The sequence below is a fragment of the Apostichopus japonicus genome, chromosome 17 (genome assembly GCF_037975245.1).
Source record: "Apostichopus japonicus isolate 1M-3 chromosome 17, ASM3797524v1, whole genome shotgun sequence".
In the NCBI taxonomy this organism is placed as follows: domain Eukaryota; kingdom Metazoa; phylum Echinodermata; class Holothuroidea; order Aspidochirotida; family Stichopodidae; genus Apostichopus; species Apostichopus japonicus.
The window spans coordinates 27,946,144-27,962,251 of record NC_092577.1 but is presented as its reverse complement, the minus strand read 5'-3'; the positions used below and the strand labels follow the sequence as shown (position 1 = coordinate 27,962,251).

Genomic DNA, 16,108 nt, shown 5'->3' with positions numbered 1-16,108 from the left:
GGAAACTACTGGGCTGGTGGGTTTAAAAGTTTGTTTTAACGCTGCATTAGAACACCTCCTCTTTAATAGATCCTTTTCATAGCTCCAATTGCAGCATCGAGTGTATAGTCGCTGTTAGCAAATTTTGCTGTCTGTTGTGTTCAATTCTGGTCGCAGGATACTATAAAACTCAATTCCCCCCCCCCCCCCAAAAAAAAAATAAGAATTACTTTGGCCAACCTTTCAGTTACTTTCTCAGCTCTTTATGTTCACGACGTACTGTATTGCGTATACACCAACTTCACCAACGGCCTGTGTCTGTTTCATGAATCAGTTATTTATCACATGCATGGTACGGTACTACTATGGCAACATATGCGCGTGGAACGCGAAAAGAGTTATGTCGATAGGTTACGACTTTTGTACATTACTAAATTATATGATATATCAGATTTGAATTCAACAAATAGTACTGTAGTTTTGACTTTCAGAAACGTCTCACGAACCCCCTGGGATGGACTCACGCACCGCCTGGGGGTTCACGCACCCCGGTTAGGGAACCCCTGCATTGAAGCATATACTGAATAGTACGTAGTTAGATAGAAGAGCTGATTTCATCATTTCTGAGTTGTTAACAGATTTTAGAGCCAAACGTTTGGTAAAGGTACATGCTACCAAACGAATGAGAGGTGAACAAAGAGCATAATAAGGAGAAAAACAAAATAAAACAAAATAAAACAAAACAAGAAGGGTTTTCATTGTTTCTTTGTTTTTATTATTGTGATTGAATAATCTATAGATGTTTTATCCTAAACGTTATTACTCGTTTTTTTTTATCCCTCTTATAACTATTCTTATTACTTAGTAAGAGTATGCATAGACCGTACTTTTTGATGCTAAAATAATGTAAATTGTTGTTATCAGCCATTGAAGTTTACTTAGCAAATTATTAATGGCAAAATAAAAGTCATTTTCTTGTACACGTAAACAATGAATCCATGAACATACAAAAAAGGAAAAAAAAAAGGAAGAAAAAAAAAGGTAAATGCTTTCTCTACGTCATAATTATATGCAAATTGATATCATCTGCTTGAGGATAACCGTCTGCTAGGGGAATAATGCAGACATTTCTCTCACACACAAGTTACACGTCGTCCTCAACATAACCCTTTACGCTACTGTTAAACAACTTACGTCACGTACCCCTGAGAACCAATGAGAGTCGTTTAACATCTGTTTGTGGATCCTCATTTGCATATCGAATCTCACTTGCACATCGTTGACTGGTTCGTACACACATGCAGTACACAAATAGCCGCCTTTGCTGAGGTACAGTTAACTCAAGTCAAGGCGACTATGACACGACCGTTAGGACAAGAGACATAAGTGATAATGAAAAAAAAAATGAATGAAATATGTTAACTATTTACATGATATCGCTATTCAATAGTTTCTTATGGGTTTTTTTTTTCATATCGTAGATTGCTTAACTTTTCCAAACTGTCATAGTTAAAATTTCGTAGATATAAATCAAACCATTTGATTGCTTGTCATACAATAATTTTTCTTTTCTTTCTCTCACTGTGTTCATTTGTATCTACGAATATTTTTGTAAACAATCTTTGACATAAATTTGCAAAGTATAGCATTGCTTGGCTTGTAAACAATCTTTGACATAAAATTGCAAAGTATAGCATTGCTTGGCCTTTCTCTGAAAGCTGTGCTTTCGTTCGTGTGTAGTAGCCTATTCCTTGTATTGTTTGTTTCTGTATAAATAATTACTACTCTTTATACGACATGAAAAAAAATGGAGGAAAACATTAAGAAAACATCTCGTGGTTCTGTTGGTTACAATTAGTACCTTTGAATATTTTTTATTTCGTTCTACCAATCACCCTCCCCTCCACCCACCCCCCCCCCCCACAAATAAATAATTGAAGAAGAAGAAGAAAAAAAGATATAAGAAGTACTCATGACAAAGAATTGGATAGAGTATAGATAAATTAACATAGAGAAGACGACATTTGCTACTATCTATACTAATATTCTAAAGATAAGCTTAAATATAAAAAACGTGGTTGACGGAAGACTTTGTTTTCTCACGTGGTCTCTTAAGTAGTATAGCATTATTAATTGTTGGACAAAATTTTGCATAGTAGGTTACCCACATATATTGGCAGAAGGACCCACGCAGTATGTAAGATCATGACGTAGAATAACGAGAAAACTTTCATGTGACTACTAATTTACTGTTGCGTAATACTCACGCTTTGGCTCGAAATGATTCAAATTTACTCAATGAAAAACATTCTCCATATGACGGATTGACAGAAACAGCTTAGGCTACATATCCTATCATTATAAAGGAACAGATAACCTCCAAAACGTAAAGATTTCATCATCAGACAATTAAGTGGAAATTAGAAGGTGGCACTCCATTCTTCTTCTTTTAAGAAAACAAGAAACTTTTTGGTAAACAATTAATCCGGAGAAATTTGCATATTAAAAAAAAAACCTGAACCATCGAAATAATTACATCATCAAGATATGATCTCCTTTATAGTAAAAGTATACCATAATGGCTTTAGCACACGGAATATAACTAAATGGCAGGGTATTGATGTCAGTATTAAACTTACTCAAGTCGTTTTTGGGTGACTTATATACGCATAGTATATGCAGAGTATACACAGAGTACTGTTGTCGTAAGAACGTATGTAATACGTATTTTTGACGCATTTTCTACCTTAAAGTACACATAACTTTTTTTTTGGTTTCTCTTTGACTCGTATTCCTTTATCGTTCTCTCTCTAATGAATAAAACACACAAAGATCCATCATTGCATTAACAATGACGTTTGAATTAATTAATTTTTTTGAAAGAAGGATTTTACATAGATTCAAGTTTCTTCTAATATGCAAATGACAGTCCAGATTTGTCCACGGTGACAACTGAATACCATAGAGGCGCATATAGTTAAAACGATAAAGGCGACGCCATATCCTAATATCGTGTAAACAGCTGACTCTCACAATATGTGGAGATACAGCCAAGCTTTAAGTAGATCAATCAACTTCGATATTCTAAAGATGCGCCAAAAACCTTTCTTTTTTTTAACTTTGGGAAGTTGAATAAATTAAAAGAAAACAAAAAGGTATTAAAGTGAAATTGAATATATTACATGAATTTGTACAATTTGTTACGAATATTTATATTCAAAAAAATGAGCTTTTTCTTGGCTAGCAATTTTGCATTTTAAATATCTATTTTTTTAACCAAGTATAGATAAACAATATTTGTTAATATTATTATTATTATTTTTTTCTAGCCAATCACATTTTCGTTTCTCTTACTCTCTGTCCCTCCGTCTCTCTGTTTTTTTTTCATATTTTTTTCATATTTTTTTTTTGGACATTAAAATTCCACGTTTTTTTTCCTGACTTGTACATAATGAGAATAGACTCCATAAAAGTTATAAGCAATAAAAATAATAATTTAAGTGAAAACCAAGACATACACCTTGAAAGCAATCCAAATTGCATGAATTCTAAAAAAAAAAAACTCCATCTTATTCGGGACGAAAAGTATGAAAGAAAAGGACCTCAATGATTCTATCGCTTCATTTTTTGTTTTGTTTAACACGATCTATAAACACAAACAACAAAATCGGCTAGTAATGGCCCATTGCTGACAAATTGGTTTTCTCCTATAGGGCGTTATTATCTCCAAAGTCGATTTTTGTTTCTTTTGCATTCTGGTTTCCTTTTTTTCGTGCAATATTTTACCAAATTACCTTAGTATTGCTCTACTTTCAAATGGTTGAAAAAAAAGGTCAAACACTTGTTCTACTTTTTGTCATCACACTTTAACGTTAATTAGGACTAATCACTTGCGAGACAAATCGGTAAGTTTCTTTTTAATTTGTTAACTTTTAAGAGAAATATGATTAAGGAAGCAGTGGTATGATAGTTTGGTAACGAATCCTGTAGGAACTTGAACGAAACAGAGAAAAATAATAATATATTATCAAAGAGACATATTCAAGTTCCAACACATTGATCAAAATGCATGCGGCATGTATCGTATATACGTAAGCATGATATGAATGTTCTCCAAATTTCTGTCTTCAAATTAATTTTCCCTTTTCCCATAGTAGGCCTACACTTGGTGTAAACACGTGTCAATAACGCAAGACTGTTATGGTTATTGGACTAGTATTATAGGCTTAAGGCAATCCAAAGACACGACTATTGTTTTAATTCTCAATCCTGACGACTTGAAGGGAAAACAACCGAAGTGGAAGAATGACTTCCTTACTTCAATAAACACATTTGTTAGAAGACATATAATGACGTGTGAGGCATGGGGTTATTTGACTATATCAAAAAGGAACGAACAAACGTATGATATTATTTCTGTTTGATGCTACAAAGGAATACTAAGTAACGGGAACGACCGTCCGTATGTTGTAGCAGTAATTATCGGTAGGATGTTTCCAATGTTACACCCCCAAAACCTTTTTCTTGCCTGTCACCTTTGAGATGTTACGGTTTGGCACAGACCACATTTCAACATTCATCAGGCTACACGTTTCTAGCATACATACACAATAGTGAAATGATATGCGTCCATCTTCCTTAATGCATCTAAGTTACTTCAAGCGAAGTTCTCACAGAGATGCATGCTGACATTTCCTCTCTCTGGCCTCCTGGGAGAAATATCACCAGCCGTTCAACTATACTATACCACTAGTTTCATTCCATCGGCCGTAGACGTACCCCGGGATCAGGACACATAATACGCCACGTAATTAGCGACTGACGTCACTTTATTTTTTATGTTTTACAAAGAATTGATTTTAACAGTCCAACAACTATACTATTATTGTCTATAGGTCACTGAATTGAAAGATCTTGGATTCATATATGTATGCACTGAATCAACTCGAGACTTGTTCTAAGAACACGAAACTTAGGTCGACCTTTGAATTTGTTGGGATGTACTTAATATGGGTCTGTTTGATGTTGACACAGATATTAAAATGAGGTGCAAACAACCTCAACATCCGATTGTGTTGTTGATGACTGGACCGAACAAAGCACTGGATCCCTTGTGACCAATTGTGACCAACTGGCATTAGCTTCGAGATAGTTTATATTATTATGTAACAGATTAAAACTAACGACCAGGAACATAATCGTTAAACAGACTCTTTCGGTAAGCTATGATGTTTTCGAAACTTTTGAACGTTAGGCTACTAGATTTCTTAGGCCTATACCATCCAGTTAGATCGTCAGGTCTAATGAGCAAACCAATGTATCACACATTTAACTCACATCAGGTAACACATTATTTATTGCTGCGATTTCCAAGGTATACACTTCCCGACATCACCCCAATCCTTCATACCATTTGAAGGGCCCCCAAAATATTTCGATCCAGGCCCCTTCAAATGTCAAAGTGTCGCTTTGACTATAAACAGATTTCCCTCGGTAAGAGTGACAAAGTTTAGCCTGTTGTATCTTGATCTGATTGGAAACACTGATCACAAGTTCATTTGAATATTCTTTTTGTGACATTGTCAACTCGAATTAAACAAGATACTTTACACAGCTGCGCAGACGACTCGCTCTACGACCTTGACGAGGTTTAAGAGGCAAGGCGAGGAGGGCCAACCATGTTGCAATAAAAAATAAAACGACTGGCTGGATAGGCTAAGACTAACATTAAATATTCATGTTATGTCACAATTCGGACTTTGAACTCCTGTAAAGATTGCCTTCATTGGTGGACGGACAGTACGACGATATATATATTTTTTGATCTGTGTGCATTTATATATTACATAACCCTTTAATGTTAAACATAATGTGTTATAGAATCAGCATTTTACTCATACATAATCATAGCTGAGATGATTGTTCGTATCAAATGAAATTTAGAGGAGGGTTTTATTCCACCTTTCAATAATTACCCAATCATATAGATCTATAACATTACTCAATGGCAAACGTATCGAATGTTACACAAACATTTATGCGGTGACCCTTCCATAGTTGTAAATTTATAACCACATTCTTATATTGTATGAACTGATATATATTCGAATGCCAAGCATTTCAAAGCGCATTATCATCGAAAGAGGACTTGAAATTTCAACTTTCGACGACAGATGTGCATAAACCGAATACAGCTACAAAGCAGATTAGTTAATTGGATAAGCCATCTGCCAATGTTGTCTTCTCCTTGTTCTTAATCATTCGACATATTTCGTATTCGAGAATAATAGTCAACGCTAGGCGGATTGCTATGGGATGTACCGCAGTGAAGATCGTTAAGCCTACGCTTCAAAACATACAGAGGACAGTATGTTAGGCTATTGGAGAGTTATGGAAAGATACACTACTCTACTATATGTACTCTGGACGTACCAGCAAAGTCACTTAAACTTCCAGAACGGAACAAGTGGTAAAACAACGGTTATCTTACACCGCGGTTTTTTTTTTTGTGACGATATCAATCGCACCGTTCCTAGTACTGAATAAAGCCCGCTAAGGTATTCGTAGAGACAACTTTATAAAATCATTACACTTTTGCATAACCTAAATATACATAAATAATAGGCCCGTTATATTTTCCTACAAAAATTTAATACATTGATATTCTCAGTTCTGACTTGCTAAGGTCAGCAAAGCTACATGACTCATGGCAAGTGTTATACTACCAGTTTCGCGATATAAAGATCGTACTCCCTTTTTATTTTATTTTCACTTTCCTGTCGGCCAAGATGACCACAATTTTGGAAGGGTTCACAATGACATTTACACTGTCGGATAGCTATCAAGAATATAGATTTTGGGCCTGACGAACGTTTACAAGAATAATTAAAAAAGTAAAAATAAAGGGGAAAAGGGATGAAAAAAAGAAAGAAAAGAAAAGATAAGTGGATATCTATTGCATCCGTTCCCCTGCGACCTGTGGTGCCGATTGGTACTGCGTGTAAGTAGCGGCACTCGCCGGCAAAGAGCCTGCCTGTGGTACAGCGTATGCTAGCGTCGTTGGACTGATGTAACCTTGATTGGTAAACCCATACTGCTCATATGCTACGTTGGCGTTAAGTTGCTGCTGATACGCCGCACTTAAATCGTAGAAGGTTTGGTTTGGTAGGCTTGGGTGGTAAGGAAGGGCAGGTTGGATCATGACGTAACCAGGAGCCACGGGACTCTGGTAAACTTGACTCGGATGTGGTATCCTGAAATGAAGCAAAAACAAAATGAGGATGTTAATAATAACTGATAAAGTTCTTTGCTCCCAACTGTCGGCTTTCAAATGTCTACATCATGTAATCTTTGATATTAAACGTTCGCCTGTTATGCATATTCATGACTTGTTGCTGAAGCACTTATAGTACTTCTTAGACATTATAATATTGACTGTCACAACATATTACTCGTGTCGCCGGGAAAAGGTCACATTATGTTAGTATAAACAGGTCAATGCCAGGTCAACAATGTATATTCGTTATAATGCGTTATATACGAATAAGTGCTTTTGTTGTAAAGCGTATGAGTTTAATTTTGATGACGTCAGTCGCCTAGAACACATAAATTATGCTCTAACTATGAGTGACATTTTTAAATGTGTGACAGAGCCTATCGTGACAGAGCCTAACCTCGACACACTCTCGTGGTTCTACATAATTTCACATCACAGCTTTGCCCGATTTTGTAATTCATGAGTTGTAGTCGAGCGTACATAAGAGCATTTTATGATGACGTTATGTCTCTTGGTTGTCTGCCGAACTCTTGTGGCTGTATGCCAGCTTTTTATAGGAATTACGCCAGAATACATATTAAGTATAGTACATAATTAAATCAATTTGATGGCGCTGTGATTATATCTCTGTTAAGAAACGTCTGACATCGATACACAAGCTGTTCGTTAGTCCTTCACTATCTCACCATGTACATTTACAAGACTTATACCGTATTCACGGACTATAACCTAACGTGCAAGCATTGTGTTACGAAACAACATTGGGCTGGGAAATGTATAAGCATCCAAACCTAACACGTGATCAAATGCGTGAAAACTATATATATATGTATATATAAACCACGAAGTGAAGTAGAGTGACAGGTGTTAAGATTCATATCATTTGAGTAATCATATTTTCAATCATAAATGGCAATCAAACACGGTCGACTCCGTTGTTTTTCAAGCTCTAAGGACTGTGCCATGATACAATGATATCCGTACTACAGACGATTACCAAGGTAAAGTAAGGTTACGTGATATGATCTGTCATGTTAGTCAATCATGTAATCGCATAGAACGATGCGCGCATTGGGCATATACAAATTACTTTATCCTGTTGTTTTGTTTGAAACCCTCAGGAGGCCTACAGACTTGACCTACAGAAATGTTACCCCTCCTGCAGGTTACGCACCCTCATAGAGTTTCCCTTATCGATGACTAGTGTCATTAACATTCAGTTCAAACAAAGTGTGATCTGTATACTAACAGATAACATCGCATATCATGCAGGAGTCATTCCGCTTTCCATGGGTATACACTCATCATTGACAGGGGCGCTTTTTCGTCACATATTCAAAGTCCCTAAACAATAAGCGAGCATCTAGGGAGGTGATAACACGGGTCAAAGGTCACACAAATAGTACTTTATATCCATAGTAAATGGAACATAGCCCAGAAATAGGCCTCTATTCATTTTGACGTAGCAGCCTTTAGGCACCGTTAAATGGGTACATTAGATCCAATGTCGTGATTGATTTGTAATGTACAATCGGAGAAGAAACATACAAGTAAGGATAAAAGGATGTTTATTTCAGAAGGCTCATTTTATTTCCAGATCTTAAATTTGGAAGTTTTGCTTTCTTCTTTCAAACATTTGATCCAAACTGAATTAATATTTCCGTAGGTGTCATGCTTGGATGCTAACAGCGAATGCTAATAGGATGACTTATTCCCGTAACTCGGTTTGTTTGTTAACTGAGCTGATGCCAATCCACGATGTAATCGAAGTGGAGAGGAAAGAGCTAAAAGCAACAGAACTCTACCATTATACAACGAATTTACGAATAAACTGTAGGAGGTAAAAGGGGTGGCAAAATGTCAAATACTAACGAAAATAATCTAATATGAATTATTGAACTTGTATGATAGAGCGAATGACACTAGGAGAAGGAATTGTAAGCAGACGGTCTACAGGGATAGAGTGTGACGTCACAATCTTCATTTTGACCACAAATCCTCATCATCTTGTCAGGTTTGCATAATGCATGAGCTGCGAAGTTTGATCACTCAATTATCCACACCCTCGTTAGTATAGATGTCCTTAGGAATGCTTTTCTTTCTGAAGAATATATGCATAAGAAGTGCGTTCTTTTATTTATTTATTTATATATATATATATATATATATATATTTATATATATATATATATATATATATATATATATATATATATAAATATATATATATATATATATATATTGGCAGTCGTCCCCGTTTCCACGTCTATAGTCTGTAAAATATTTTCAGCTTTACGACTTATTTTGTTTTTGGGTCAAATGTCTTCTTAGACCACATGCCTACAACAACACATGTGAGCAATTCTGCTGTTAAAAGCTGTTAATGCCTCCCAAATCAACAGAACAAAAATGCTAAAAGTTACATTAAAGAAGAAGGTAAGCGAAACATAAAAACCAAAATACGCAGCGGAATACTTCTTTGACCTAATTTGTATTGAAAATTTCATCAGTTCTTCGTGGGGTTCTCAGCATCACGTGATTCGTGATAGAAATGTTGACATATTACTCCATATGTGGACAATTCGGTTTGCACGATGTCATATCACATGATCTCATTACTTCGCGTTATCCATGATGTAGGATGATGTTAGACCAATCTCTTTGATCTCATCGATAACTGATTAGCTAACAATCATAGACGAATGGCGGCATGGCTTAACGTATAGACAGAATATCACCGAGACGTATAGATTCCTCGTCAATACATCCTAATACACTAAATACGTGTAATCGGATGTAATGTGGACATCGCGTGTACCGCTCATGTAATCTCAACAACAACCGATACCTAAATGACAAACTGGGAAAACCACGTATCTACACAATTGTATCCCTACATACCCGGTGGCACCTTCATCCCCTCATTTTCAACAACACCACCTCCCGTGCATTTCCCTTAACCTACTACTCTGATGGACCGCATCTTTTCTACACAAAATACTGACCGGCAGTCTGGCAACAATGTATTGACTTGGAGTTTGTTATATCAGTAACTCTGTACCAATAAGCAATAGTGTGTATAAACACAACAGTGTACATGTACTATAGTATCAACTTTTCAGAGTACTGCCTATTGATTAACAGGTGGCATAATCCGTCACGTGGCTATACTGTCGAACTACGGACTACGCATGCGCCGCAATGACAATGTAACATTTCTAACAGGGTCTAGTTACTTTATTTTTTAATACTGCGTTCCTAGCGAACACATATACATACATACTTACATAATATGTGAACAAACCTATAGAGAGAAATTTGACAGTGTCACGTAGGCCTATATACAAAACTGACGGCAGACCTCATAATGCGTAGATTCTCCTTGACTGGCACTCGCTTTACTAAAGAATACATCACATGCCACGGTAAACGACATGTATCACTTCCTAGCCAAACATCAGGTATGGAGGCTTCAATGATGTAGGGAGCGCCCACAGGAGGGCAGCTTTTATCTAAAGACGCATACCGTTGTTGTTAAATACTTTGATCCATTTTCTACACCAACATAACAAGGCAAGTGTATTTACACCTCCACGGGGTCTCATTATCAACAACAGGTGATTGAGTGAGCATCATCATGTTTACTACCGCTTACTCTACCATAAACGATGAATGCTACCCTAAAAAATCAATGATGACACCATAGGGTGATAACAACGGAGTTCATCCAAAAGTTTACACGTTTCCGCAATCCACCACTGGTGGTGGCTTGATATTGATAAAGTTGTGCAAGCTTAATATTGTTAAGGTCACTCACAGCAACTGCATGTGCAACAAACATTCTCTAAATTCTTCACCAAATTTTTGGTACGAAAAAAAGAGAGAATTGTAATACGTAACATGGGGACAAAGTTTGACTGTTCTTTAACAATGATGTTAGGAGAAATGACTATTAAAATGGTGAAAGGTTTCCAAGTTGTTAGACTACAATGATACCTGGCTGCGTACTGTACGTTTCTAACATTATTTCGTTCAAGAAGGCCTATGCTGGTGCCATTGTATTTAGGGACTGTAAAGTCTTATCTAGGAATGGAGTGGACCGTACAGTGCTGCCGGTTCAGTGATAAAGCCAACGGCAGCTGGGCCGTGAATCAAGAGAAGCTTTCGATACTGCGAACGAAGCTACCATCTTTCGCTAAACAGACGAGGTTTGTCGCCTTCGTCACCTCAATCTGGCGGTGTCTGGACTGAGCGGTTCACCGGTCCCAAGCCGGAAGACCAAATATACTGGAAATTAAACTGAATGATTTTGTAATATCCATAAAGTCATGCATAGTCTTCTCTATAGTAAGTTCAATGGCCTTCCATTTACTCCCTAGTAGGACCCCCGGAATGGGAACTAGGATGGCAGGGAGCTGTCGTAGTGTAAGGCAATTGTCGCTGATCTGATGTTGTCATAAAGAAAACCATACAAACTAGGAAAACAGTCAATCATTTAAGTCTTTTGGCATGTTAATAGAAAGAAAAAAGCGATGGCTGTATGCATATATTATTAATCACACTGGACAGGAGAAATATACTCATGTATCTTGTTGCTCTGTCAGCCACGTCATTAAAAGTCAGATGAAACTTCCAGTTGTAAACATTCCACTACCTTTTTATCCTATAACAGGTTCAATTGTTTTGTTTTGAGACAGATATATCGATAGGTAACTAACTACAAGCATGAGGTTATTGCGACCCCACCCCATCCCCTCCCCCTCCTTGTTTGTTCTTTTCAAGTTTTAGCCCTATATTAAGGAGTGATTATATTCAAATTCTAAAAGAAAAAAAAAACAATCCAAAATCTACTCAGAGGGTATTTTCAAAACTTAAAATTGTAAAGTTGGAATTGTCCCAGCTATGTAACCTGTATGTATGAAAAGTTGTGTTTCAATGTGAATTCCTATGTCCAAGGTGATATTTTGCAATCTTAGACTAACCATTAATTATTTCTAAAACATACCATTTCTGAAAGGAAATTTCGTAGTTTGACAAAGAAGTTGTAACCCGGCACTTGCATTTTTATCTGGATAAATATTACAATATTGTATCAGTATGTGCCAATTTGGTGCAGTACAAAATATTTTCATGTAGAATTAGCAAGTTAGCTAAGAAGGGAGGGGAAAATATCATGTCCTTCTACGTGTGAAAGCGTGTGAACAATGCCCAATTTGTAGAAAGCAAATATAATCTGGTGTCTGATATTTTTGTGATGACATTCGGGTAATTTAATTTTAAGCTTATATCAATCGTTATTACATACATAGTCGTCCGATACTTTGCGGAACGTGACAGTTTTGAAATATATATATATATATGAAATAGCAAAGTAAATTAGATTAAGAACTGTAAAAAAGTTTTAAAAAAGTATAAAAAAAACGGGTGGAGACGAAGGAAAATCAAAGCAAATGCCAACAATGTAAAACGTGATAGCCACCACGTACGCACAGAAGATTTAGCCTACCTGGTTAACCTTTGACCCTGCAGGTAGTAGGTTAACCACGGTCGATCAAACATGTTTCATCGCGATCTAGGGGACTATCACTCCATTCTTTCATCGGTAAATCAGTTTTTATATCACTTTTTAGCAAATATTTCGTCTAAACTTGAAGTTCCTGACGAAACATTTATCGATATATTTCTACTGTAAACCCAAAGTCGAACATAGGCTAAAGTACACGAGGGAGCAATATATAACTCAGATCGAATCCTGCGCGGCCCGAGTGGTTTGTCCAAGTTGGTAACGTGTTACCTATAACTGTTCATCTTCACCATCGAAATGGACGCAATGCACGTAGTCAATAAGGAATGCTATGATAAATGTATATATACTGTGTTCACATTTTTTTTTTTTTTGGCAAACACTCGCACAAAACTCAAGTTTTAAGCAGTGGTTTATATTCAGTAGAATATCACTCATATTCCCCAAAGATAGATTCGTACCCAACTTTCAATCACTTTGGCGAGCTGGCATTGGCATTGAAGTGTCGAAACTTTACACTTCACAATTCCAATGTGATTCACAATCTAGCTTGATATGAAAAAATAATTAAGAAAGGCAAAAAAAAAAAAAAAATCAGGCAAAAACATTAACAAAATAACAAGACTCGACTCAGTTTTGTCCGATTAATAATCATTTTTTCCCCAAAGAAATGCGAAATCTTTGTGACGTGTTTTTTAAATCTTTATGACGTTCGGAGTCATTCAAAGACGGTGTCAAGCGTGTCTGTTAATTTGTCGCCGATGAGAGAGACAGGGCGAGAGAGAGATAGAGAGAGCAGAAGATCACAACAATCTTCGGCAAATAAGCTGCAGTGATATTCGATAATTTATACCTCTACTTCACGCCGACCATCCACTAGTTTAGTCCCTCTCTATACATTCTCTTGCTCTTTCATATACTAACACGTTCACTAAGATAAATATTTTAGTCATATTATTATGATGAATTTATCATTAGGCAGCTCTTTGACTATATATACGTTCAAACACTGATGCTTTCGATGTCTTCGGGTTTTTTGTTTGGTATTTTACGATCATTTAAAATATGCACCAACGGCGTCCCACAAATAATTTGTGTGCATAATTTATGGCTCTACGTTGACCATTGTCGTTGAGGTAACTTATCAATATACATTATAATAGCCAAGAGTTTATTTGTTAGCGCACTCACTGTGTTAACTGATATTATTTGTTATGAAATATATTAAAAGAGGAAAAGGTTGCCGCTGACTCGGACGAGAGATATTTGAAATCGAACGAGACCGTTGGTGTTAAACATGGACACTAAAGGCAAACCAGCATTCAATCTATCGAGGGTCTTTCTTGAAAGGTTCTGAGACCGGTCAAAATATCCAGATCGAGATATGAGGCCTATTGTTATGGTCCTATCATATCATTCATCAGTGTACTCCTTGGACAAACAATACAAAGAGGTGTTATTTTAGAGAAATTAGAATTGACAGCTCTGACGTCATGGTGTTAGAGAGCTGGAATGACAACACCTGGTTAAAAACGATGGACGACTCGTGACGCCAGAGACTAAAACAAAGTCAAGTTCTAACCTACCGCACGCTGCACACGGCTCGTAGATAATGATTAACGGCATTGGGTTTCATTCAAGCCTATACTTAATCCATTTCAGTCCTCTGACGATTAATTGTACTTTGTTTGTCTTAACAACATCGTTATGCCCTCTCCTTACCCCCCCCCCCACCCCAACGTCAAAACACGCACAGGAGAAAACACGTTGTGTACTTGTATACAATCACCTTTCACCGTTTTCTCAGAAATGTTAACTATGGCTTTCTATGTGTAGTACAATGACTTGATAATCACATACGGTTATGCATGAAATGTGGAAAGGCCAGAGAAAGCCCCTAGCCTAACACACACGCATATATTGCTATGTATTATTGGATTACTAGTAAAGATTAGTGACTGCCAACAACCATTCACGCATCGTGCGCTATTTCAATATCGTTTAAATATATTTCTATACCTATACTACAAGGGCAAAGTTCATGAAATGCTTACATTTTTAGATGGTAAAAATGCAACAAAATAACCGTTCGAAACATTAATATCAAGTTATCAAATCAGATACTGATATAAATATATATATATATATATATATATATATATATATATATATATATATATATATATATATATTGACATCGTCTATAGTATTGTGCTCCGCTGCGTACGTACTGGCATTGAATTATGTTCATCACACCATCGCGATAACTCTGTAAAATCCCCGCCGCCCTTAAACGCCCAAGTGGAGCTTCTTGACCTTGCATACTCATCCACGGTAGAAAGTAGTGTCATTTTCACACTTTGTCGGAAGAAATTGACTACCGCTTGTCAGATCTACTTCTGAGGACAATTAAGTTTAAAGTAACAACAATAAGCCTTCATTCTTCCGTTTATAGAACTGTGTCAAAAGCAATTTAAGCTCAGATGGTCCGTCTATAATTGATTCACAACAAGAAGGCTTAGCTTCCCAATTTTTATCAATATCACACAGATAACATTTTGCACCCAAAATAGAAAGTAAAAAATCATCTAAAATGAATGTAACATTAAGTAATTGGATTCCGTTAACAGAAATGGCTTAAATCGATCGAATCTGTTCATCAGAAGATTAAAAAAGCTGGGAAATCCTGGATAACTAATTTCAGACAACCTTGCCTGCATTCTCAGTTAATTTCCCTTCCCATCAACATTTTGACACCTAATGCATATCTCTACTGGATATGTTAATTGAAACTGTCTGATCATTTTGTTAACGGTTCGTATACATGGAGATACTGACCATGCTAAATGGGAAACGTTTCGAAGTGCCTGGATATATTAGCATATAACTGTTATAACTTACACAATGACAGAAAATTCACACTTGAAAGGGTATAAATGAAAGGCATCTGCAAATATATAATAAACAAACAAATGTCACAATAAAATGACATGTATAACCATATATGGAAATAACTAAATTTGGTATAATATATGGTCACGAGTTAAAGGTCAAGGTAAGCTTTATTATTAAATTGATGAATAATTAACTAACACTAAAACGTTGAAAGTACTAGGTGTGGGCCAGTTATATATATATATATATATATATATATATATATATATATATATATATATAGAAAGTTGATGGTATGAAAATATTAGAATATTACCCCCTTTAATTCACCTGAGGGTGCGAAAAAGAACAGCCTGACAAGTTTCCAATGACTTAAGTTATAGCTTACGTGGAGTTTAGATTAAGTAAAATACCTATAATCGGCCCCCTCCCACC

The 16,108-nt window shown here is 36.2% G+C and overlaps 1 protein-coding gene across 2 annotated transcripts in view; it reads right to left on the bottom strand.

Annotated features, from left to right (window-relative positions):
• Positions 1-731: 731 nt before the first annotated feature.
• The window catches only part of LOC139984358 (RNA-binding protein 24-like), an 86,691-nt gene continuing 71,314 nt past the window's right edge, over positions 732-16,108 (bottom strand). For both annotated transcript variants that reach the window (XM_071998238.1, XM_071998239.1), the window contains exon 4: positions 732-7,232. In XM_071998238.1, coding sequence (XP_071854339.1) covers positions 6,932-7,232 — 301 coding nt within the window. In that variant the 3' untranslated portion in view covers positions 732-6,931. The remainder of the gene's footprint in view (positions 7,233-16,108) is intronic.